At 50.1% G+C, this 25844-nt stretch overlaps 1 protein-coding gene across 1 annotated transcript; it reads left to right on the forward strand.

Moving 5' to 3' along the window:
- The first annotated feature begins 449 nt into the window (after positions 1-449).
- Positions 450-23984, forward strand: IRF8 (interferon regulatory factor 8). Its single transcript, XM_050773721.1, has 9 exons — positions 450-855; positions 4655-4829; positions 10399-10582; positions 12977-13065; positions 14522-14627; positions 15859-15906; positions 19730-20116; positions 21474-21589; positions 22469-23984. Exons 2-9 carry the CDS (start codon positions 4656-4658, stop codon positions 22643-22645), a joined length of 1281 nt encoding a protein of 426 aa, XP_050629678.1. The 5' UTR covers positions 450-855; position 4655; the 3' UTR covers positions 22646-23984.
- Positions 23985-25844: the final 1860 nt, after the last annotated feature.

Consider the following 25844-nt stretch of genomic DNA (forward strand, 5'->3'; position numbering starts at 1 on the left):
CCAGGGATTTCTTTCTTTTTCCAGTGTTGTTCCCCTTCTCCTCCACTTCATTTTTACAATAAATGTCAGTGCACACCCAGGAGCGGCTGGTCCCCCAGGGGACCTCTTCTTAACGCCGACGCTTTCTGGAGAAAAGGATTTATGATGAAAATTTCCCCAGGGGGACCTTCTAGTGGCGAGCACGTTGGATGCTCCTGTTTCAATCGCGGTCTCAGCGGGCAGCGGCCTCATTTGGAGCTGGGGTTCACCTGCCCCTCCTGGGCAGCGCAGGCCACCGCCGACCCGGGACGGTCTGTAAACGGCCTTCGCGTCCTCGTCTCCGTGGAATAACGCGTGGCGGGAGTCACTGCCCAACATCCAGCGCTCGTGGAGGCGGAGACTGGCGGGGCAGCTAGGTTCCGGTTCTGGATTCTGATTAATGGGCCGCGGGCACACGGTCTGCACAGTGGCTCGTTGCTAGGGGCTCGCTCGCTGTCCGCCCGAGCCGGCCTGGGAGGCAGGGGACGCCTCCAGATCGCTCCGCGGGGCCTCCCGAATTCCTGGGAAAGCCCCCCTGCAGCGCCGCCCCCGGACCCCGGGTGTGAGGAGCGCGGCTCTGCCAGCGGCTCCAGAAGAGGCCCGGACCCACTGCCGCGGCCGCCGGGGGAGGAAAGTGATTTCTCGGAAAGCCGAGCGCTTCAAAGAAGGCGGGCCGCTCGAGCCGAGATGACGCCATTGGTCGGTGTGGCCGTCGCTCTGCGCACCGGGCCCGCCCCCTACGCCCTTTTTAAAGTCGCGCGCCCGCTGGCGCATCGCCTGGAGCGCGGCAGCAAGCGTGGGAACGCGGGCGGCGAGACGGCGGCAGGGCGGCGGCAGGTAGGCACACTGGGCGGGCAGGGCGCCCGTGTCCCGCGCGTTCGGGTCCCGCGGGGTCCCCGACACCAGGCGGGGCGTGGGGGTGGAACTACCTACCGTAATGTCCCCAGGCGCTGCTCAGTGGCCGTCCGTGTCCCTCTCTGCTTTTTGCTTATTTTCCAGCCACCTAAGTCCAATCTGAATGCCCAAGTCGTTGATGATTGTTTGCCTGTTTCCAAAGATTGGTAGATAGTTGCCTTTTTAAAAATATCATTTTTCTTTAAATCTGGTTTGCGTGGAAAACGTTAGGAGAGCTCATATGAAGGGCAATAGCAACCCCGAATCTTGAAACTCGCTCTATCATTCCACTGAAATTCTACCACGTGGAATAATGCTTGAAGGGTCAGAATTCTGGAACTGCCCAATAACCAGTCGTTATCGAGGGTTAGTTTGTGAAGGTGGGAACAGACTGGTTCTAAAATTCTGTTTAATGACAGTCAATTAAGATTTCTGAGTCTGGCTTGAGGTCCTTTTCTTGCATCACAGCCCAGTCGTCCTTGGCAAGAGAGTCTGTATACCGGCCACAGCTCACAAAAACATTGTTTGAAAAAATTTATTTAAAGAACATTGTTTGTAAGATGAGTCTCAATACATAGGACAGACTTTCCTAAGGTGAGATGTGTTACTTACCCAGAGCTGTGAAAGGCTTTACGAATGGAAACTAGAGACTGAATTTTCCAGAATTTTAAGAAGTCTCCCCAACCAGTGGCCCCCCACTTTCTTTTTTTAAAGCAAAGGTAAGAGCTAGTAGTTAAAATGACAGTTCTAAGCTTGTCCTTTTGGGTTATGGCAGCTTCCTCTATGAAAAGATTTGGGAGTGATTCAGTCACTGAAGGAAGGTTGGTGCCAGAGAGAGAAATGGCTTTGGTGCTTTCTGGTCTAGTGATGAGGGTATGCCAGGCCACAGCGAGTGCCCTGGGGCCCTCCGAGGAAGGGGAGAGGGTGGGTTCTGCTGCTGCCTGCTCAGGTGTGTCCTGTAATTTGGATTAGGTGGGCCCAGGGCAGCCTCTTATCACATCTCGCCTGGAAAGCCTGACTGCTGGGTACATTTATAGGGCTGCAGATAGGGCTTGGCCAATAGATTACCTCAAAATCAAGAAGAGGAAGTTATAAACATGTGACTATACTTATTAATTTTTCCTGGCTGGGCATTTGGTGGAATTAATTTGTTAATGTTTAATAAATCATTATGGATCATAATTGTAATAGAATCTCAGGCTTTTGATGTTACTTAGAATCTTGGAGGAGACCACGAAGGACACTCAGACGGGGCTGCACATGTGCAGAGATCTTGTAATGTAACCATGGCTCTTCTCTGTACCATGTGCGAAATAAGCTGCTGCTGGGGTTGGGGCGCTGGCATGGGTTCCAACACAGTCTGCTGATTGCCTTGGTATTTGCCGTGCCTCTCTGGGCCTCAGTTTTTCCTCTGTTAAGTAAAGAGGGGGCTGGATTAGATGATTTCTAAAGTATTTTTCAGCTTTCAGATGCTATGACTCACTCTTCTCTTTTTCCTTTTAATTTCTTTTTCCTGTAAATCACCAAGACAGTTGTCCCCAACAGTTTAGGTGTTATGAATCCATTAGGAATCCTGAACAAAGTTTTGACCCTCTTTCTAGAAAAATGCCTGTACTAACAAAATTTTGCTTTTGGTTGCAGGAGGCTCAGGGACTGTGGATTCTAGTTTAAGAAACTTGTAGCAAGGAAATCAGGGGAACTGTCTCATTTAGTTGAAATTCTCAAATGCCAACCCCTCTGTTGTGTTCTGGCCACCTCTATGCAGCTCATTCCTCAGTCTAGGAGAAATTTTTCTACCTTGCCCCGGCAAAGAGCTGCTAACTTTCGGCGGGGGGTGCGGTCTTTGGTCATGGTGTTCCAGTTCTCTTCTCAGGTACCCTCTCCTAAGTCTGTCCCTTCTTCATGATAAACACCGTGGCCTGCTTTAGAATTCTGGGTCTCTTGAGATATAGCCTCTCAACTTACAGGTGAGGAAGCCTCAGGGAGAGGCTCAAGTGACATCGCAAGGTCTGGTTAGAGAAAAGTCTTTGCCAGAGTTCTGAGTTTTCAAACCAAGGTCTCATTTGTGTGGGCGCAGTGGCTCACACCTGTAATCGCAGCACTTTGGGAGGCTGAGGTGGGGGGATCACTTGAGACCAAGAGTTCAAGACCAGGCTGGGCAACATAGCGAGACCCTGTTTCTAAAATATATATCTGGGTGTGGTGGCACATGTCTGTAGTTCCAGCTACTCAAGAGGCTGAAGCAGGAGAATCGCATAAGCCCAGGAGTTCCAGGCTGCCGCAAGCTGTGATAGCACCACTGCACTCCTGCCTGGATGACAGAGCAAGACCCTGTCTCTAAAGAAAAAAAAATTGAATTCACTCCCTTTAAATCAATAAATGCCCAACTGAGGTTGTTGGATGGAGAATTTAAGAAATCCCACCTCTTCCTCCCTAGGACCTGGCCCTGTTTCCCATCTCATGGCCACCTGCAGGGTGGCTGGAGTTTCCAGAATGTGTACTTCTTGTGAAGGTTCTGATTGGTATTTTGCTTTCTAGACCAGCATGGCTCTACCATATTTTGGGACGTTATGTCTTGTTACTGCTGATTGTTTCAAACTCGTTTGCCCAAAGAGGTCACATTTTAATCAGAAGAATAAAAATGCTATATATATATTTTTTTTGGGTGGGCGTCTATCCAGCTGTCTCGGGGATTTCCAGCACTGTTCTTGGAAATGTTGGCTCTAAGTCGATAGGTCATGCTAGTTCTCTCTCTCTTTCTCTGTGCTGTTGGGGAAGCTGTCTACTTGGGTAAGAATGTTCTTCCAAAGGATGTCTTTGGGTGCCCTGGGATGGTTAGGTCCCTAGAGTGGGACATCTTCTGGAAGAGGAACCCAGTGAACTTTGCCCTGTTCTGTAGCTGCTGTTTATTCCCTCACGCTTGTCTCTGTCTTTCAGTTGGTCATAGGAGTTGCCCAGGAAGTTTGGATAATAATAATGACATCTGGCGTGTAAGGTCCAGGCCCTGTCTCAGTTGCTTTCTGTATACCATCTGAGTTCTCCCTACACCCAGTACTGGTAGTTTTTCCTGAGTTTCATCTGGGACTGGGTAGCTGATGCCCTGAGATTAAATGCTGATCCAGGGTCTCCCAGCTGAGCCGTGGCAGGACTTGAATGAGATTGCGGTTCTGTCTCATTCTTAAACTCGTGCTCTTATCACTGTGAAGGAACAGCTGTTTAGACGGGCTAGCCTGAGGGCCTCCTCTTTCTCAGATGGCACAGACGCTGTATTCTATCAGGGAATATGGGGCCAGCTGGGCATCCAGTAACCCAGTCAGTTCTTAGGCTAATGGGCTGCTCGGTGAAGGAACCCGGTGCTGTAGAAGTGATTTCCCCTTCCCTTCCAGTCTTGTGCTAAAACTGGAGCTGTTCACTGTGGCTGTATCTGCCTGAAAGGAAAAGGCCAGTGAAAGCTGGAAGGAGCACAGCCAGCACAGTGGGAGGGGCCCGCAGGGGGCTGCTGGTGGCTTCAGGTGGCTGCAGGTTTCCCAAGGAGCTTTCAGTTTGCATTCAGGGCTGTGAGGTCACGGAGGCCAGCATTGCCTTCTCATGGCAGGTGTCCCGGAGTCCCTGAATCTGTGGGTTTCCCCCAAGCCAGCACCTTTGCTGCAAACCTCTGAGTTTCCTGTTAGCAGTTTTTGGGTTGCTGTGATGAATGAGACAATATCTGTAATATCGCAGCATGTGTTTCTGTCTTTCCAAGGATGTGTGACCGAAATGGTGGTCGGCGGCTTCGACAGTGGCTGATCGAGCAGATTGACAGTAGCATGTATCCAGGACTGATTTGGGAGAATGACGAGAAGAGCATGTTCCGGATCCCTTGGAAACACGCTGGCAAGCAAGATTATAATCAGGAAGTGGATGCCTCCATTTTCAAGGTAAAGACCCCAGCTCGCTTCCTCTCTGTGGGCACAGTGTCTCCTTTCCCCCATGGACTGGTGGAGATGTTGAGTGACGTCTTTCTCATTTACTTAAAAAGTAATCCAGTTTTTAAAAAAGCAAACATTGGTTCAGGAGTGCAGAATGTGTCTCAAAAATGTACATGAACTGATATCACGTCTCTTGAGAGACAGAGTCACTTTTGTGGTCACTTGTATTCTGATGAGGGGGTCGAAGCCTGTTTTCTTCCCTTTTCTGCCATTTCCTTTTCCTGATGAGCCAAGTGGGAGAAAAGACTTCTTGGAGACCCTCACACTAAGACCTTTTCCCGCGGGCTTCCGTCAGAGGCGATGCATATACCAGGGAAGGTTTCAGTCCTTGTTCTTTCAAAGCTGATACTTCTGCCTGGCATTGTAGGGCCAGCTCAGGAGGGTGAGATGCCATCCGTCATTCCTTTGGGGGCTGGGTCGTGTAGGGGGTTGTGAACCTGCAGCAGATGTCTAAAACTGGTCTCACCTCCCTTGAGAGTAATGAGTTCCCCATGTGTGGAGAGATGTGATGGAGGGTTTGTTCTGTGCCAGGCCTGGCCCACGGCTTGTTTTCTGCTCACACGATCCTGTGTGGTAGATGCTGTTCCCACCCTCATTCTATAGAGGCGCCGAGAGGAGAAGTGACTTGTTAAGGTCTCACAGTTCTTGTATGATGGAGCCAGCATTCAAATGCAAGATGGCCCAACTGTGAACCCTTGGTCCTAACTCCAGAATAGCTGATCAACAGAGATTTCTTGCCATTACACCTAGATTCAGACACAGGAACCAGGAATTTGGGCAACCCAGCTCTGCAGACCAGCTGGGCTATTGAGTTCCTTGTGGGTCATCAGAGTGCTGTGTGGGCATCCCTAAGGCTCCAGATGTCCAGGTTTCACCTCTGGGAGATTCGGAGCCCTAGGTCAAGGTCAAGCCTAGACTTCCACGTTTGCAAATGTGGACACTACACGTAGACTGAATCATAGCCCAGGTTATAAGCCATTGCCATGTGTGCTTATTCTCTTGCATTTGGGGGCCAGGGATGGGGAGAGGAGAGTGGGTGTGAGAGAGGGGCAAAGGGGGCTGAGTTGTTGGGGGCCAGAATCAGACCTGAGACCACAAACAAGGTGTGGAGGGAGTCAAGGCTGTAGGACCCCATGACAGTGCTGGACTCCCAGCCACAGATGACGATCCCCTGACACCAGAGAACAAAAATGACAAAAGATCACACCTTAACCCCAGAGTGGACCATAAATAGGTCAAAGGCGGCTTAAGATGCATTTTGGTCCTGCACATCTTTGCCTGACCGATGTTTGTAGCGGGGCTGTGCATTTCAGTAATTCTGTTAAATCTGCAATTTGAGGTTGCTGGTCTTCTTGAGAATCTGATGCCCATTACTGACCACTCCAAGGAATATGGGGACAAGGGAATGCTTTGCACTCACCTTCGAGGGGGTCCCTTGGTGCCCCCACATCTCCAGATTCTTTCTGATGAAGAACCCCAGGTCAGGGAGCCTCAGCACCAGTGAATTTTGTGATACCACTGCCTGCTTCCTCACCCTTAGTGCTGTTGTGGATTTCTCTCTTGTTTGATTGCAGATTTTTTTTTTTTTTTTTTTTTTGCCTTTGGCATCATGGTGACCTTCTCTTGGGAAGGACTGCAGATTTAAACAGTATCAGAGTCCCATCCAGTCGATTGGGAACTCTGCATTATAGATAACCCCAAAAGCCGGAATTTCTCTGCCTTGCCACTGTTGATGCCTGGGTCTGGGCAATTCTTTGTTGTAAGGGTTCCCTAGGCCTTGTGGGATGTTTAGTGGCATCCCTGGCCTCTACCCACCAGGTGCCAGTAGCATCCCCTCCCCTACTGTCACAATAAAAAATGTCTTGTACATTGCCAAATGTCTCCTGAGGGCCAGAGTCTTCCCCTCCCCATTGAGAACCCTGATAAGAGCTGGCCACTGCCAGGATCAACAGACTTAACCAGAGGTGTTGGGTGTTGAGGGCACAGTTGCAAGTTGGACATCAGTAAAACATCTTTAAGACATGGCACAGGGTGCTGGACTAGGCTGTGTAGCCCTGACATGTGGCTTGCTGACAGAGACTAAGCTTCTCCCTTCACCCCATTCCCTGCTTCAACTTGTGCTCGGGGGGTAATGAAATAAAGCCCCAGATTTATACATCTTATGCAATGTTCTTCATGGCCGTTTCAACAGTGTTGAGAAAAATGTGCAAGATTCCCAATGTTTCCGTTGGTTACGCAGTCGCCTGATGTGGCAATCTGAAATGAGTCTACAATCTCAGCAGGAATGGGGCCAGGAGGGAGACGCGGGTGCCCACTGGAGCAGGGAGGCCGTCGGGAGGGCCACCAGTGCCACTGGAGACATGACACCAACAAGAGCCCATCAGGTGCTTCCCTGAGCTATGTTTGTTCCCATCCGTCCTCTGAGAGGCCTGTCTCTGTGACGTTGGCCGGATAGGTCTTTGGCTGTTGGATGAAGTCAACCTCGGTCAGATAGAGCCATCTTAGGGATTTTTCGGTTATGTAGACTCTTGTTTCTTTCAACTGTTCAAAGAAAACCTTTCAACAATTTAGGAGTTAAGAAAGAAATTTATGAGTTTGGTTTCTTCCATAATAAGTGAGTGGTAAAAGAGGCCACTTATATCAGTGGCCCTGGGATTCGGATTTAGCTACCCAAGATCCCTCATTGTCTGCAGACGTCATCCTGAGGCCGCCCTCATGGTATAGATCACAGAAGAGAAATTGAAAAAACATTGAGCTCATTTTGTACCAGCCCTGAGTACACTGATGAGGCCCTGATATCAGCTCATTTAGTTTTTAAAAAGTACTTCACCTCCTTGACATGACGAGAAGGGGGAAGATCTAGTTAAGTGAAGGTTATGATTCATGGTTGTATCAGGCATCGTAACAGGCCTGAATGAGTTAAAACTCAGTAGCACAGTTTTTTCTAATTCAGCAGGCCTTGAAGGGAAAAATAACATTTAATTAAAAAAATACAACATGAAACAATCATATTAAATTAGGAAGACCTCCTGGTCTGAGTTCAATGCTGTCAGCCTGAGTTGTGCGTCAACAGGAGGAAGAAGTTATGGCGGAGGCTGAATGAGCCATAGTGACTGTTGCTGGCTGCAGGGAGCCTTGAAATCACTCTCATGTCTAGTTTTTGCTGTAGCTCAAGAAGGATCTTGAGAGATCATCAAGCTAAGTTGACCTTTTAATGCTGGCTAGAGAGGCTGGGAGAGGGCCAGGTGCCTGATGTGTCACAGAGTTCAGGGCAGGCTGCAAGCCACATACCCGATGGTGGTCCTGGATGCCTCCTGGCCATGGGCCCTGCTGCGATGGATGATGTGGCCTGGCCTTGCTCTTGGGGTGAGTGTGAGCTTGGCATGAACGAGTGAATATGGCAGTGCCTTACAGGCACCGCAGCTGTGTATGTGTACCAGCTAATCACAATGTTGCCATGAAATCTGTGCATTTCAAGGCCCATTTGGGATGTGGGTTAACTCAGTGGTTCTCAGATGGGGGAGGTATCATGATTTACCCTCCAGGGAACACTTGGCCATGTTTGGAGACATTTTTGGTTGTCACAGCTAGGAGAGGGGTGCTGTTGGCATCTGGTGGGTCAAGGCTAGGGATGCCACTGAATATTCTACAATCCACAGGACTACCCCACCACAAAGAAGGGTCCCAGCTGACATGTCAGGCTTGCCACGGTGGGGAAACCCTGATTTAAGGTAATAAAAATTGGAAACTACAGTTCATTTAGTACATGGTTTGCTCTTTTATTTCTTTAAAAATAAACAACAGCAACAAAACCCAAAGTAATGCCTGGTCAGTGAAGCAGTTAATGAAGGAGAACATTAAAGACCGTGTACTTTAAGAAATATTTTTAGCGGGGAGTTTTACATCAATGTCACATAAGGAAACTACCACTTATGCTCACTAATAGGAATGTTCTTCCAGTTTCTTTACCCTAGGTAGAGGTGCAACATTTTGCATCAACAGAGTAGACAGCATTGGCCTTGAGCAGTAAGCATTCTTGTCTTTTTTGAGAGGAAAAACAGTCTGGGCTATTTTAAAGGAGCTGTGACTCATGGGGGCATGATGGAGTTTCTGGAAGTGTGGTCTCTTGGGTAGCTAAATCCGAATCCCTGGGATACTGGCTAAAGACAGCTACCTGGGCTGGGTGCGGTGGCTGACGCCTGTAATCCCAGCACTCTGGGAGGTCAAGAGATCAAGACCATCCTGGCCAACATGGTGAAACCTCGTCTCTACTAAAAATACAAAAATTAGCTGGGCATGGTGGTGCGCACCTGTAGTCCCAGCTACTTGGGAGGCTGAGGCAGGAGAATTCGCTTGAACCTGGGAGGTGGAGGTTGCAGTGAGCTGAGATTGCGCCACTGCATTGCAGACTGGTGACAGAGTGAGACTCCGTCTCAATAAATAATAAATAAATAAATAAAAATAAATAAAAAAAGATAGCCACCTAGACCCAACCCCACTTCCCCAGTGAGAATCTTGAGGGGCAAGGCCCAGGAATCTGCATTTTTCACAAGCTTCCCAGGACCTGAGAACACTTGCAGTGGTGGAGAAACTGTTGGGTTGGAAGTGGGTACAGCTGGCATTTAATCTCAGACTGGGTGACTGTGCGAAAGTTACTTACCTCTTGGAATTGCATTTTCCTGAATGGGATTGGGAATTCCCTACAGATCTCCTATCATGTTAGGCTGGAGGACACTGTCTGATTTTTCCTGGAACCGAAGATAATTCTCATCTGACTGTGGTTTCCTCCTAGTTGGTGTGTCTGTATTCCCATTTTGCAATCTTAAAATCTGTCCATTCACCTGTCCATTCACCATTCTACATTATGACTTTAAGATATCGGCTTTGAATTTCTGGTCCTAGTTCAGATCCTAAGGCTTGGAGAAGTCAGAAAACTGATCTGTTAAAAAAACACACACAATGAAGGGAAAATACTTCATTACATTTTAAACAGCACCTGGGGGGAAAAGTCTAGAATAAATGCAAAAATGCAAAACAAAATTTCTATTAAAAGTAACAGGGCGATGGATGACCATTTTGACTTTTTGCAAATGTTCTCTTTTCATGCTAAATTTTAGGGGTTGATCCGAAAAAGCAACAAGTTGTTCTTTGTTTTGAACGCTCTGGTGAAACCATATGCAACTTCCTCTTTGTGCTGTGTAAACCTCAGGTGTCTCCAGCTCTTCAGCCAGGGAAGGGCTTGGCTAAAAGGCACACTCCAGGGTTGGAGGAGCCTTCGGCCTGGGTTTGACTTCTGACTCAGCTGTGTGAACCTGGAGGACCCCCTCCCTGGCTTGGGTCTTTTCACATCTGGTCTCCAGACATGATTGGAGTCGCCTTGGGTCCTGAAATTGAATGAGAGTTGATGGCCAACAAAGACTCGTGGGAAGGGAAGGATGTGTGGGGTCCTGGTCATGGTGACAGATATTTGTGATTGGAGTCGGCCGTGAATTTAATGTGCTTCTGTTTCTTTCTTCAGGCCTGGGCAGTTTTTAAAGGGAAGTTTAAAGAAGGGGACAAAGCTGAACCAGCCACTTGGAAGACGAGGTTACGCTGTGCTTTGAATAAGAGCCCAGATTTTGAGGAAGTGACGGACCGGTCCCAGCTGGACATTTCCGAGCCATACAAAGTTTACCGAATTGTTCCTGAGGAAGAGCAAAAATGTAACTATCCTTTATGGGTATCAAACCTTCCGGAAGCTGCCCTGGCCTGCAGCCTTCACCACAGAGCTGGGGTCTGGGGTAGACACAGGGTCTGGGGCACATGGTTTCAGTTAAACAAAGTAGTTCTCTCCTTTGCATAAGCAGAGATTGAGATCTCTTTCCAGTGACCTTGGAGGGAAGGGCGGAGGAGACTGGGTGCAGCCCAGCCTGTGCCCCACTTGCTGCCAGACCACAGACATGTGTAGGGCCCCCCTGGACAGGAATAAGCATCCTCCAGCAGTTTCTGATGAGGAATCCTTTCATTTTCCAGCAGCTTGCAGAGGAGGCTGGGGGAAAATATGGTGGCCGCAGAAGGACTGGATCGTGGGGGTTGGGAGTAAAGCTGTCAGATGAAGTCGTCAAAGATGGCACCATGGGCTTCATTGTTGGAGATGGGATATGCCTCAATGTGTTATTAGAACCTGATCATTATTTGGGAACTCTGGGATGTGATCATTCCCGAGGTTTCTTCCAGCTCTCAAATCCCAAGAAAACATTTGTGACAGATTAAAGCAGGACAGCAAAAACATGCCGCACCCTGGTCCTACATCACTAAAATCAGTCCCAAAGTGCTGAGCTGGGATCTGGCCTCAGAATCCTTCTCAAAGCCCTGTGCTGTGCCGCTGCTGTGAATTGTAGCTGATTTATGAGATAAAACCTAATTACCAGCACTGGTTTACAACATGCTTTTAACACATTGATTTTCTGAGCCACTGAATGGGGCTTTTAGAATAACCCACTCTGACTTTCTCCTTTTAAGCTTCTGAGTAGTCCATGAATGCCTGTAAGAAATAGAAACCCCCAAAACTTCTTGGGGCTGTGCAGAAGTTTGACGTTTTGACTCTTCCCACTGTGGGGGTGTTGACTTAGAATTTTTTTAAAAGTTAAAATTGTGACTCAAACAAATATATAGCGAATCTGTGTCAGAGAGTTGTTTAATCGTTATGAGGGAGGCAGCATGGTGGTAAAGACGGTGGACAGAGAACCCGAGGCGCTGGTGAATGTGGCCCATGAACGAGAAAGCTGAGCCAAACCTGATGCCTGACCCGGACAGTACAACTGCGGTTTGGGGCGTTTGTAGCCTAATCATCCATAGTTAACACCTAACTCTACTGACCCTGAACCCTGATCAATACTAAATAGTAAGGCCAACAAACTGACCTTCCCTTGGAGAATCGGGTGCCTCCAGGAGGAAATCTCTACATAATAGTCCAGGGTGGCCCTGAAAGGCTAAGCAGTCATCTTTTTGCCTCATTTCCCAGTTTTGGGCAATTTTTTTTTGTCACCAAAGAGTAAATTGTGATTTGAAGGAATAGAGAAGTTTATTTTGGCCCCCACTCCCACCCGCAAGATGAGTCAGGCTTGAACCGGCAGGTGACCCCGACTTGTTTATAGCATGGGGTGTGGCCAGCATCACCTGATAGTGATGTTAAAGAAGCAGCAGGAGGTTCTCAGGGGTGAAGCAACGTAGCATTTGCATAATTGCCTACAGGGGCCCACTCTCCTCTGAACTTCAGTGGTTTGCAGGCTCCATGTTGGGCGCCCCACCTGCTCCCTACTTCCCCATCAGTAGCTTCTCAGTGAATTCTTCAATCTATCGAAATGGAATCCAAATTCAGCCAGGAGGAAAGAGTGGGTAAATTCTGTGGGTCACTGGGAATAATGAATTTTTGTGTTTGTTGGTTGTGATATGTCTCACACTGATAAACTTCATAAGGTAAGTTGTCGACTGAGGAAGCGGCATGAGAAGGGAAAGAGCAGAGGCTGGCCCAGCGTGCTCCTGTGGACGCTGTGCACCTTTAGGCGGTTTGTGATTACGGCTGATGCCCACTGGGCATCAGTGAGGGTGCTGCGGTGCGTGTGTGGGCATGGCTATGTGCACTGATGCACATGTGTATATTTGGAAAAGCCATAAAGAGATTTCCTGCCAACTGGCAATACAAAAAAGACCCCAACCTGCCAACACATTTTGCCAGGAAATCTTTGAGTGTTTTCAAATGCCCTGGCTTATAAATGTAACTTTCTTAGGTTAGCAAATGCTTGCTGTAAAGTATATCTGATACAGATTCATTTTGGACTTCAGAAAATAGAAGAAAGAGACCAAAATGCTGTATTTATCCTTTAAAAGTGTTAGCAGAAACAACTACCACCACCGCCACCAACTTCTCTCTTTTGACTTTGCTGATCAGATGACTGAAGCATGGGGAAAAAATTCTGCGTCTTTCCCAAACCAATGAAGACACTCACTAACTTAACGTTTCCTTAAACTCAGCATTTTCAGAGTGGATCATGGCTTCAGTGAAGGCTGTGATGCCTCCGTGCCGTGTGTCATGGTGTTTGTCTGGTTTTCTGTAGGCAAACTAGGCGTGGCAACTGCTGGCTGCGTGAATGAAGTCACGGAGATGGAGTGCGGTCGCTCTGAAATCGACGAGCTGATCAAGGAGGTAAGCAGAGGCAGCGTTTCAGGGGTCTGGCCCTGCCAGGGTGAGTCTCATGTCATCTGTCAGGGACGGGCACCGTTCTTGCTGTATGAAGGCAGCCAGAGCCTCGGGCTCTCTTAGGAAGTGGCATCTCCACCTGTGCAGAGCTGGAACGGGACTGGCTCGGTGCCCCCTCCCCAGGTTGGCCTCTGCCGACAGGTCAGTCCCTCCTTCATCCCTAGGGCTGGGCCTGAGCTGCCTGTTATGTGTTAGTGAAGTTCTTTCCAGCTCCAAACTGTTCAAACATTTTGAACATTATGGACAGCAGTCTTTTAAATGGCATCGTGAACTCCCTTGCCTTCCTAGCAGGCTGCAGAGAACAAAATGTAAACTTTCCTTGCTGCCTGTGCTTGTCATGGTGGCGTGGTGTGTTGTACCAGCTCTCATGCCTATTTGATTGCTTCCTTTTTAATGTGCAGGTTTTATTCCTTAACGAATTAGAAAACTGGATAACCAAGCATATTCAAATTGCACATAAACTCCTCATAGGCTACAAGGGAGAGGGTAATCGGGGCCTCCTAGAACACATGGCTTTTGTATGCCCGTTTCAGCTATTGGGATGCCCTTTTCTTCTGTCTTTGGCCTCTTAACTATGCTTTTTATGGGTATTACAAGCTGGATATTTGCATAACTAAACTTCACGCAGCCTTTGCAAAAGGTGGTGTGAGTACTGTCTAAATTCTTCTTCTTAATAACATAGCAATAATGGAATCCTTAAGAGTAGCTAGGCTGTCAGAGAATGAAGATAACAGAATGTCACCTACCCGAACGGCCTTGCTCTTCTGCAGAGGCAGCTGCCAAGTGTCTGGGTGGTCTTTGGCAGCCGACTGAGTGAATTCTTGGCTTCGTGGCCCTCCACCAATGTCCTGTTTTCTGTAGAAGGCTTTTCTGCTGACTCAGCTGAGAGAGTGAGATAATTGGATTGCTACACCGGGGTCACAAGAAAAGCAATTTCAAAACATTTCATAATTGGATTTATCAGCCTCCTTTAAGGAATGGGCCAGAGATTAAACATCTGCGTGTGGCTCATTGAGTGAGATTCTTGAAAGCATGGCAGCCTTTGGCCAGCATCACCGTTCATTGGTGTCTCAGAGCTTGTCTGTGTGTCCAGGGCTTTGGGGGCAGTTGGATAACTTGGAACGCTGGGTCTGCAACAGGCAGGTCCTGGAAAGGACCAAGAAACTTATTAGCGGCCCCCAGAGAGCCTAGTAATTTGGCCACATGGTTTGAATGCTAAGCCCGGTAGATTTAAGGCCTAGGGCCTTTCAGGTCGCAAAGTGAAGCTTGACTTTTGTGTCCTGAGATAAAGGTGACAATATGGTTTTAGTTACACATGAACTGTTCATTTTTACAAACACTGGAGCCCCAGGTGGGAGATCAGTGACTGAGCTGCCCTCCTCTCCCTCCCCTGACTGTGCAGCCTTCTGTGGACGATTACATGGGGATGATCAAAAGGAGCCCTTCCCCGCCGGAGGCCTGTCGGAGTCAGCTCCTTCCAGACTGGTGGGCGCAGCAGCCCAGCACAGGTGAGGGTGGGTGGCCCAGAATTGTCACCAGGCATGGCCTGAAGGGGTTTACGGCATTCCCCCAGCCAGGGACGGAGTGGGGGTGGTTGTTGCTGTCATGATCCATGTGTCATTGAAGGTAGCTGAGCCCTGAGAGGTGAAGAACCATGGCCCTGGTTTCCCACCATGAGGGCAGAGCCCAGCTGTGCCTTTGGCCCTGCTCTCCGCTGCTTCTCAGGAGGGCACAAGCTGCTTTTTCCTTAAGTGATGTCCATGCCAGCTCTCCCCACGCTCCTCGGAAAGTCCAGGGGGGAGGGTCTAGTGAACTTGTGTAAGGCTAGAGGGAAGATGCAGCTCTTGGCCACACTGACGCCCCCTCCCTGGGCGCTCCCTTAGTCGGACAGTCTGTTAGGACATTAAGGACCCCTCAGAACCAAAGATAGCCCAGGGCATTTGGAGGAGAGGAGAACTCAGACCAGGAATAGGAAGTTTGCTCAGAGCCCTGGATTTTAATCCCGCGCTGGGAAGTTGCAGATCTTGAGCCTTAGTTTATTCATCCATAAAATGGAGAAACCAGGACTTGCGCCATGGGGTCACAAGGGTTCAATGAGGCTTTCATCCTTTGATGCTCTTTTGATGAGCCACTCCGAGCCCCTAGCTGCTTGAAATGCCCCCGCCCCCCAGGCCCAGGCTTCTGCAGCCCGTGAATGTGGTTGCTTCCTCCCTCAGTGTCTTCCCCACAGCCTCACATCCCTTGTGGGAGTCTGGGAGGTGGCAGCTGGCCCTGGAGGCCTTGAAGGTTGCCAGGCCGTGGGTGTTGATTGAGAGGCCCCTGGAAAGGCGCCTCTGTCTGTGCTGCAGGAACACCTTCTGGAAAGCTAGCTTGCACCCCCAGGCTCTCCCCGAGAGAGAAGCCCTGGGTGGTGGGTATGCAGTCCAGTGGTATTCTGGGGGCAAGTGCTTGAGGTGGGAAGGAAATGTGGCCCCACAGTGTCACACTGACACATGATCAGAAATCCCACAGCATAGAGGAAGTCCCCCCGACTTGCCACTCTGGTTTTCTGCATTTGTGAAACAATGGCTGTCTGCTCTGGTGGGGAAAAGCACTGAATTCAGCGGAAGCCTGTGCTCCCTGGGGCCTCTGGCCCGCCATGTGCAGCCTTTTAAGGGACTTGGAGAAGGAACGATTGGGGTAGCTCCCTGGGCACCACACCTGGGTGGCTCTGAGCTTGCTTCTCTGTTTCTCCCGCAGGCGTGTCGCTGGTGACGGGGTACACCGCCTATGACGCGCACCATTCAGGTACGGGGTGGTCCGGGCTGAGCGGGGCACGGGCACTGTTTGAAGACAAAGCCCAGATGACCCAAGCAGGGTTGCGGGGTTCTGTGGATGAGCAGGACCTGGTGTGGAAGTCGAGGCCCCGATTTCTCCTCCTCACCATTTGGTCAGGAGCAGGCGAGTGGCCTCTTTTGAGCCTTTTCTTGGATTGAAACAGCAAGTAGACAGAGTGCTCTTTGAGGCTGTAACTGCAGGAGAGAGAGTGAGGGACAGGCCAGCATCCATGCCAGTGCTGCCCCTCTTTGGGGGCCGCAGGTGGAGTGATGGAGCCTCTCAGAGCCTTATCTCAGGCTCCCGTGCCTGCCACCTCTAGGTGGGTGCGGCTGTTCCTATTTCACGGGCTCAGGAGCCCTGGTCACGTAGCTTTGTGTGCTACAGAGTGGGGGCCTCCCCGCAGCTGTCCCGTCCCCACATCTGCCTGCAGTGGGCAGAGGTGGCCTTTGTGTGTAGTCTCAGCAGCTAAGGACCCTGGCTGCACTTCTGCCAGCTGCTCCTGGAACTGACACTCAGGCATGGTGACAGTATCTTCTGAACAGGGAAGCCGGGGCATCTTCCAGCATTGGCTGGTTCTGTGGGAGGCCAGCAGCTGGTCTCATCAGATGGGCCACCGACGTTAGGGCTGGGCCTCTGGGCAGAGGAGGAAATGGGGCCGGGATAGGAGCATGCTGGCCGAGGTCCGCATGGGACAGTTTTTTGGGTTGTGGAGGTTGGTTCTCACCCAGGCAAGAAAACTACCGAGATGACAATGCCCTGTCCGTGAAGTTCTTGTCTGTTTCCCAGCAGCCCTTTGAGCTGGGGGTTGTTTTCACTCCAGCTTCACAGATGAGGAGACTGAGACTGAGAGTTCAGGGTCTCATCCAGGTCACGCAGGCCTCTGACTAGAGCCTGTTCTTGAGGCCTCCTTGTGCCTGGCAGCTGCCACAGGAGCTCAGTTCTGGGAGGCCCTGGGTCATGGGGCTGACTCCGGGCTCACCAGCCACCGGGCTGTGACCTGGGAGTCTGCTGACCGATGCTTTCCGGGGGCTGTGGAGTAGCCAGGCACAGAACTGAGTCGTCTCAGCAAGATGCAGAGACACAATTTGGGGAGAGCATGTCCCTGAATTAGTCCAGCAGAGTCACAGCCACTGCCTCATGCACAGAGCATCCTAAACGTCCTTCTAGAAGCTGTGAGCTTTGTACCTCTGTCCAGCCCCACCCCCACCTCTGTGTAAATCCATGCCTCAGTTTCCTCACCTGGAAAATGGGTATAATCATTAATAATCTACCTTTCAGGGTTAAGTGTGCTGGTAGGTCCCGTGCCCTGGACACAGCACCTGGTGGGTGCTGTGTAGACCGTAGGCTATGATTTATAACTTCAGGAGTCTTGTCTGTGTAGATAAGCATTTGTCCTGTTACCCAGTTTCTTTAACTGGTGCTTACCTGTGCCAAGCACAAATACAAGCTCCGATAATCCTCACAGCAGCCCAGTGAGGTGGATGCTGTTTTATCTGCTTCGCTGATGAAAACCTGAGGCAGAGTGGGGAAGCGGCTTGCCCGAGGTCATCCAGCTGGGCAGCGGCTGCGCTGGGACCGCACATCAGGCAGGTGGGCTGCAGGGTCTGCGCTGTGGGCATCTTTGTTGCTGCCTGTGTGGTCAGGCCGTTCCCCAGCACGGCTGCTCTTGTGGGTTGCAAGGGCAGGGCTGGGTTGCAGTGGGGCCCTTAGTGTTGCAGAAGGCTCACCTGCCCCACCTGGGCAGCCCTTGGTGAGTGGCTTCTCACCTGTCAGGTGCAAGCCTGATAGCTGGAACCTTCTCTCAGCATAAGACGTTGTGTGGCGTGTGGTCACTAAGACGCTCCTGCACAGGTGTCTCTGAAGCACTTAGCTGTTCTGGGTGAAGCTGCCAGTTCACATGACTGAGAGGTGCTGGTACCAAGATAAGGCCCCGGAAATGACAGGGCAAAGGGCCAAAGGGGTGACGGAGTTGCCTGAAGTGTTTCATTCCTTTGGAACAAAGTTCGAAAGTTGCTTCAGGGTGAAGGAAGGGGAGTGTGTGGAGTCAGCAGGCAGCGCAGAAGTTGCAGACTTGGCGTGGGGGGAAGATGGTGAGCAGGGAAGAGCGAGGCCAGTGGGGAAGATGGTGAGTGAGGGAGAGTGAGGCCAGTGGGGAAGATGGTGAGTGAGGAGGAGCGAGGCCAGCGGGGAGGATGGTGAGCAGGGAAGAGCAAGGCCAGCAGGGAGGATGGTGAGCAGGGAAGAGCGAGACCAGTGCTGCCATTTCCTTCTGGGTGACCCTCTCTAGGCTTCGGTTTCCTCAAGTGTCAAATCAATGAGGTGGACCAGAGCTCCTGCAGCTCTGGCTTCCTACCCTGCGTGATTCTAGAACCTGTGTAACTCCAGCATGGCTGGAAATGGAGCCCGTGCATGGTGGGTTGTCAAATAATAAGGCAGGGAGCAGAGCCCAGTGGGAGGGTCCAAGGAGTTCCGAGTACCCAGCAGTGTCTGCAGGGACCACAGATGGCCTCAAGGCCTCCCCAGATGTGGTGCCTTGCACAACTCTAGGGGGCGCCATGGAGTTGGACACCTCACAATTTGTGTGGCTCCACAAGGCAGCCTTGAACTGGTCTGGGGTACTTAGAAGGAGCCCCGAACTCACTAAGCTCATTGCTAGCGTATGTAATTCTTTTGGTTTAAGGCGATTAAAATGCAGATACCTCCCTGCATTTACATGTTATCTGCATTCCTACCTTAGTTTAGTGTTTTCCAAACTTTGGTCACTTGAGGTCCACTGTCACAACTGGTTTTCACAGCCTGGACTGTTATTAACATCATGTTTTTCCTCAAGTCTGAATTTTTAAAGCTTATTTTAAGTGAGAACCCACTATCATTGCCTGTAAAGGAAAACCTGTGCCACCTGGTATAAGTAGGTGATACTGTCTGGCTAGAATTGACTAAGATTGTATTTGGCTTTCATTGAATTTGTCTTGACGTCCGACAATGCCCTGAATTTGGAGCCCTAAGTTCAGTGCCATTATTCAAAAGGGGAGGTTGACAGGTGTTAAGTGTTAGAGAGCTATCAGCACCAAACTGAGGCTTGCTTTTTGAGGTAATCGTAATCAGAGGTTGGGGGAGTATTGAAGATGGAATAATCTTGTGATTACATGTGTCACCCCTCCCGCATTATTCTGTGTGTGCCACATTTGGGGAACCCCTGCTTTAGTTGGAGTGTTTTTCAGATTCTTTCCTGAGAACAGATTTGGATGAGGGTTTTGCAGAGATTCTTAATCTGAAATCCAGGAAATACCAAGGGCACTGTGAATTTGTTGAGAAAAAGATTATGTCTTTATTTTCTTTAACTTCAGGTTTAAATTGAGCATTTCCTTTTGTTATGAATGTAGAAAGCAGACACCACAGTGTCCTTAGCAGTGCCTCTGAGACAGAGTATCATCATAAGAAATGACAATTGTCGAAACATCGAAACATCGTTTGCCGTCAGCCTGACTTGTAAATTACAACAGTTACCAGACCTTCTCTAGACACTGTATTTAAAGAGTCAATGAAGAAGAACAGAGAACACTGTTGTAGTTCATAGTTTCTGTCATTGGTTTCCTTAGTCATTCTGTATATTTGTTCATGCGTATAAAAACATTACTTCTACAAGCAGTACACGGATTTTCCCAGAATTATCAAAGTGGTTCAAGAAACACAAAGAGTTACCCATGTGGGTTTGAGACAGACTGTGCACTTGGGCAGGAGGGACCCTGTGTGTCTCCCCGCCGCACCCTCATCGTGTCCCTCTCGTCCACAGCGTTCTCCCAGATGGTGATCAGCTTCTACTATGGGGGCAAGCTGGTGGGCCAGGCCACCACCACCTGCCCCGAGGGCTGCCGCCTGTCCCTGAGCCAGCCTGGGCTACCTGGCACCAAGCTGTATGGGCCCGAGGGCCTGGAGCTGGTGCGCTTCCCACCGGCCGACGCCATCCCCAGCGAGCGACAGAGGCAGGTGACGCGGAAGCTGTTCGGGCACCTGGAGCGCGGGGTGCTGCTGCACAGCAGCCGGCAGGGCGTGTTCGTCAAGCGGCTGTGCCAGGGCCGCGTGTTCTGCAGCGGCAACGCCGTGGTGTGCAAGGGCAGGCCCAACAAGCTGGAGCGCGACGAGGTGGTCCAGGTCTTCGACACCAGCCAGTTCTTCCGAGGTCTGTACCGTCGTCACCTTGCTGCCCCCATGTCTTAGAGATCACGCCTCCTATCCATGTGCCATTTGCAGCTCAGGGTGGCCCTGTGGTCTCACAGAGGGATGTGGAGGAGCGAGGGGCATGGTGTGGCAAGGAGGGGCTTCTTTGAATGGCACTCTGTCCTCTCCCACTGAGCGATCCTGCGGTGCTTCTCTATGCTTCAACTTCCCCGTGTGTACAGTGGGGGTGCAGAATCAGTACCCTCCTCAGGGGATTGTCGGGAGGGTAAAGGAACTTAACCTCATGTTCTTTGGAGTATGTTCTGTGGAGAGACCCTGAGCGCTGGCTAGAGATGCAGAGTCTGAGGCCCTGCTCCAACCACAGGATCCAAAACAGTGTCTTAGTAAGGTCTCTGGGGACCTGTGTGCAGGTCATGAGATACGCTGACTTTCCGCACACTAAGTGCTCAGGATGGCAGCTGCATGCACTAAGTGCTGCCCATCAGCTTTCTTTATTCTATGAGGAGGATGTGTAGGATCCCAGCCTGGGTGTCTTCTGGAGGGCTAGGATGGCGGCTCCCTTCTCCATGTCCCCATGCTCTCTGCTCCTCTCTCTGCAGCAGCCCGAGCTAGTGTCAGGTCTCAGCTGCCACTGGCCTGAGAACTCCCAGAGGAGGGGCCTGGAAGGGCAGGTGTGGTGGCGTGTGTGGGCTCAGGTGCATAAGCCCTGAGGAATCCCTCTAATGAGGGGGTGTGAGGCTGGGGTTATCACCCCTGAGCAGGCAGCACGGCACGGCACGGCATGGAGGGGCGTCCTGCCACATAGATTCCTGGGGCTGCCTCACATCCTCTGACTCCATGGGTCTGAGGCAGGGCCCAAGATTCTGCATGTCTAATGAACTCTCAGGGAAGGCAACTGCTGCTGGTCCACTGGCCCCACTTTGAGACCCTTTCACTTGGCTGTCAGAGAATCGGGTGAGGGCTGCAGCCCTCCCTGGTGTCATCAGGTGGTGGTTGCAAACTCAGTTGCCTCCAGGGGCCAGGCAGGTAAGAGCAATGCACGAATTCTCGAGAGAGAAGAGGGAGCATTGAGCAGCTGTGCCCATGGAGAGGCGTTCAACTCAGGCCTTAAAATCCCGGCAACAACCTGGAATGGCCAAACCAACAGCTCCTTGCTTGGAATTTGGCCCAAGGGCCACCAGTTTGAGATCCCATGGTGCCCTGGCCTACCTGCTGCAGTACCCCTGCTAAGCCCCGAATCTCCTGATCCCCCAGCCCCTGCTAAGCCCTGGGCCTCCTGATCCCCCAGCCCTGCTGCTACGGGAGTTGGAGGTCATCTCGGCCTTGCTTGCCAACACCCTCCGCCTGTGTCATTCCAGAGCTGCAGCAGTTTTATAACAGCCAGGGCCGGCTTCCCGACGGCAGGGTGGTGCTGTGCTTTGGGGAAGAGTTTCCGGATATGGCCCCCTTGCGCTCCAAACTCATTCTCGTGCAGGTAAGTATGGGCAGGTTTTTTTTTTTTTTTTTCAAGATGGAGTCTTGCTCTGTTGCCCAAGCTGGAGTGCAATGGCATGACCTTGGCTCACTGCAACCTCCACCTCCCGGGTTCAAGCGATTCTCCTGCCTCAGCCTCCCAAGTTGCTGGAACTACAGGCCCATGCCACCATGCTCAGCTAATTTTTTGTATTTTTAGTTGAGATGGGGTTTCACCAAGTTGGCCGGGATGGTCTCGACCTCGTGATCCGCCTGCCTCGGCCTCCCGAAGTGCTGGGATTACAGGCGTGAGCCACCGCTTCCCGGCCTTATGGGCACCTTTGAGCCCTGCATTCAGGTCTCCTGGCCCCCTCATGTAAGGATCAAGTTTTGGGCTGGAGAAGAGGTCACAAGGACGGAATTTCCACCTGTGTAGGAGGCAGGCCTGGGCAAGACCTTCAGTATGGGGGAAACAGATTCTTGCCATTTCCGAACCATCTTCTGGTGTCTGGGAGGCGCATAATCTGTGTGTGTGTGTGTTTTCTGCTTTTCTTTTTTGTTTTGTAAATCTAAGCCTCTTATCCAGAAAGATTCTACCTGTTCAGTTGCCTGAAGGTCTAAGTGACAGATTAGGGCACTGTCAGCCCTTATTTCATGTGGTCAAAGGAATTAATCTTTAATGGTGGGATTCTGGGCGCTGGCTGTCCCAGCTGGGACAGTACTGGGGAGTATGGAACAGTGTTGGCAGGAGCACTGCTTACCCTTTCTTGGCATTCTGGCTCATTCACTTGGGACTCACGTGGCACTGGGGTCATCAGAGGACCTGGCTAGGGTCAAAGACAGTGCGCATCCCCTTTGGAGCCTCCGCCTCCACCTCTGACTTTCTGTATCTCGCATCTAGATTGAGCAGCTCTATGTCCGGCAGCTGGCAGAAGAGGCTGGGAAGAGCTGTGGAGCCGGCTCCGTGATGCAGGCCCCCGAGGAGCCGCCGCCAGACCAGGTCTTCCGGATGTTTCCAGATATTTGTGCCTCACACCAGAGACCGTTTTTCAGAGAAAACCAACAGATCACCGTCTAAGTGTGTCGCTTGGGCGCCCCACCCCAGCTGCGTCCTGCATCCATCTCCCTATTGCAGTGGCCTGCATCATGATTAAAGGATGTGGATCCCTCTGTCTGGGGTGGGATGCCTTACTTTGCACTTAATTTAGTAAGGGCATTCTCGGAGGAGTAGACGTTTAATACAAAGTGGCGGCATAGCCCTGCTGAGATGTCAGTGGTGGCCTGGATGCTGTAACCCCAACGTGTGGCTAAACATTTTATTTTCTACATTTTCCCCTTCATTATCATTAGTTGCTGTGATTCTTTCTGCATTTTTGGTTAACTATCATTTCCAAAGACTTGTCATTCAGTAATATTAGCAGATAGCTGCTTCGAATAAAGGAATTTGGAGTTTAAAAATCAACTCGTGAAAACAAGGTTGTTTTTGTCTTTATCTTTTGTTAGAATTAAAGATTTATGATTTCATAGGCTTGATTCTATATGAAATATCTTTTTACTTTTATGCATTTTAATAAGATTTAAAAATATTTAGATACAAACCCCCCTTTAATGAGTGCAAGAAAAACTCTTGACTTGTTAGAAGAAAGTATATTCTTTCTAGAATTCGGTGCAGGAATATGTCTTCATATCCAGGCAAACGGGTATATTTTTATATTCAGACAATCCTTCTCCTCTGGGGCTTTGTTGCCAGGAATATTAGAACTAAATTTATTTTTTTTTCATTTCTGTAATGAAATCATCCCAGATGCCTCTTGTCTTCTTTCCAAATGTTTTTCACATATGTTTAAAATATTTCTACTTTGAATTGTCGGATTTTCCATGTCCTCCTTTCTCCTTTGTGCCCAGCCTGAGTCAGCACCATCCCACATTCAGAATCTCCCAGTGAAAGGGCAGGAAGGGGCCTCACCTGTCAGCCTTCATTTTGAGAAGGTGGAAGGTGTTGGGGTTTGGGAGACAGCTCATCCGATCTCCCAAGTCTCACGTGACATGGTGGATTTGTGACCGTGAGAGTTTCCGGTTTAAAATATGAAAAACCAGTTTCCTTTTCCCAGCGCCATGCCTGTGGAGGTGACAGTCAGACCCAGAGGTCCATTAGATGTGGATGAGCTCACAGGTGAATCGAGGAGAAGACCAGGGGACGTGCCTTTTCCGTTTTGTCCAACAAAGCATTATATTTTTAAGAATGCCAGACCTGTTTGCTGAATTGTTCATAAGATAACAATAGGCTTGAATCTCCAATTCAAATGAATGTCAAAGCACATATCTTTAATATGCTGAATGAATATTTATTTTTGTATCCATTTACAGTATATTGATCTCTTTTATTCTTTGTTAAAATAAAATGCTCTTTTTTAAAACTGCTGTGTACTGTATTTTTTTCCTCACTGTCAAATACGATGCAATTCTCACCAGATTCTGGGTTCTGTAAAGGGGGAGTTACGGCTGCAACGTGCAGGTTTAATTCAGTGCGCTGGACTAAAACAATATTGCACTGGGATTTTAAGGATTTTTTTTTTTTTTTTTTTTTTTTTTTTTTTTGAGACAATGTCTTGTACCCAGGCTGGAGTGCAGCGGTACGATCTCGGCTCACTGCAACTTCCACTTCCCAGGTTCAAGCGATTCTTTTTTTTTTTTTTTCTTTTGAGATGGTCTCGCTCTGTCACCCAGGCTGGAGTTCAGTGGCCTGATCTCAGCTCACTGCAAGCTCCGCCTCCCGGGTTCATGCCATTCTCCTGCCTCAGCCTCCTGAGTAGCTGGGACTACAAGCGCCTGCCACCGCGCCCAGCTAGTTTTTTCTATTTTTTAGTAGAGACGGGGTTTCACCATGTTAGCCAGGATGGTCTCAATCTCCTGACCTCGTGATCCGCCCGTCTTGGCCTCCCAAAGTGCTGGGATTACAGGCTTGAGCCACCGTGCCCTGCCTCAAGCGATTCTTATGCCTCAGCCTCCCAAGTAGCTGGGATTACAGGCATGCGCTACCACATCTGCCATATATATATATATTTTAGTTAGAGTTGGGATTTCATCATTTTGCCCAGGCTGGTCTTGAACTTCTGGCCTCGTGATCTGCCACAACCTCTCCCCTGGCCTCCCAAAGTGCTGGGTTTACAGGTGTGAGCCACCTCAACCAACTCCTGTTTTAAGGATCTTTTTTTTTTCCCAACATATCCCTAAAACAACAGCAAAAAGATAGGGAGACTTGGACGGATCGTATGGAATAAAAACATTCTCCAGTGTTTTTATTCTGAATGAGGGCCTGTTTGGGTTTCTGTGAGCTGACGGATGAGTGTGTGGAAGGGTGTGGAGGAGGTGGGGTCTTGTGCTGATTTCACTCTCCTGGAGGCAGCTGGGGGTGATTTGTACGAGGCCTCCCTGGTCGGGTCGGCCACACGTGGCTGGGGTGTGTGTCCTATTTAAGCACATCTTGCTGTGCTAGGCCCTGAGGAGACAGCGAGGACATGAGGGACCAAGGCTGGCAGTCACAGAGATGACTTCCAGCCTAGTGGGGCATTGCCATCCATCAACACAACAAAACCCATCAATTCGGGGAGATGCGGGGCCGACCAACCCAGGTGGAGAGACGTTCCCCAGCACGTCTCATCTGCAAGGCCATGTCTGGTCTCTCCTCTGCCCTCATACGAGCCCAGTGAGACTGGGCCTGTTCTTCATTTCTAGCTTACAGATGAGGAAACTGAGGCACAGGCTCATACGTGTCTGACTGAGAGCCATCTATGTCCCAGGAGGACAGCTTAGCCTGAGAGGCTTCATGACCAGATCTTGCTGCCATCCTTGAACTGGGGGGCTTGCTAACACCCCACGCAAAAGGTCAGCAGCTGGGTCCGTCACTCACTGTCTTAGGGGTCTTTGCCGTGAGTCACACGCACGTCCGCACACTGCAAGCAGGAATTTTGTTTACAAGCAAGCTCTTCTCCGTCCTGTGGATTCAGGGCCAAATGTGGAAAGTTGATATTGTCTGTTGTCTCCCCAGAGGTCAACGCTGTCGTGCAGACAGTCGACAAATCCTTCCTACTCCACTTCTTGCAGCAAGCTCGGGGAGAGGCAGGAATGGGGAGCGTTTTCATTTGCAGAGGAGGAAATTTGGGGACAGGATGCTTCTGTAAGAACTGTGGTTTCTAGAGAATGCTGTGAGGGCCCTGGATGTGAACTGACTTGAGATGCTGACCCCGCACTGGCCAGTTAGCTCTGGGCCCTGAAGG

The sequence above is a fragment of the Macaca thibetana genome, chromosome 20 (genome assembly GCF_024542745.1).
Source record: "Macaca thibetana thibetana isolate TM-01 chromosome 20, ASM2454274v1, whole genome shotgun sequence".
NCBI lineage: Eukaryota > Metazoa > Chordata > Mammalia > Primates > Cercopithecidae > Macaca > Macaca thibetana.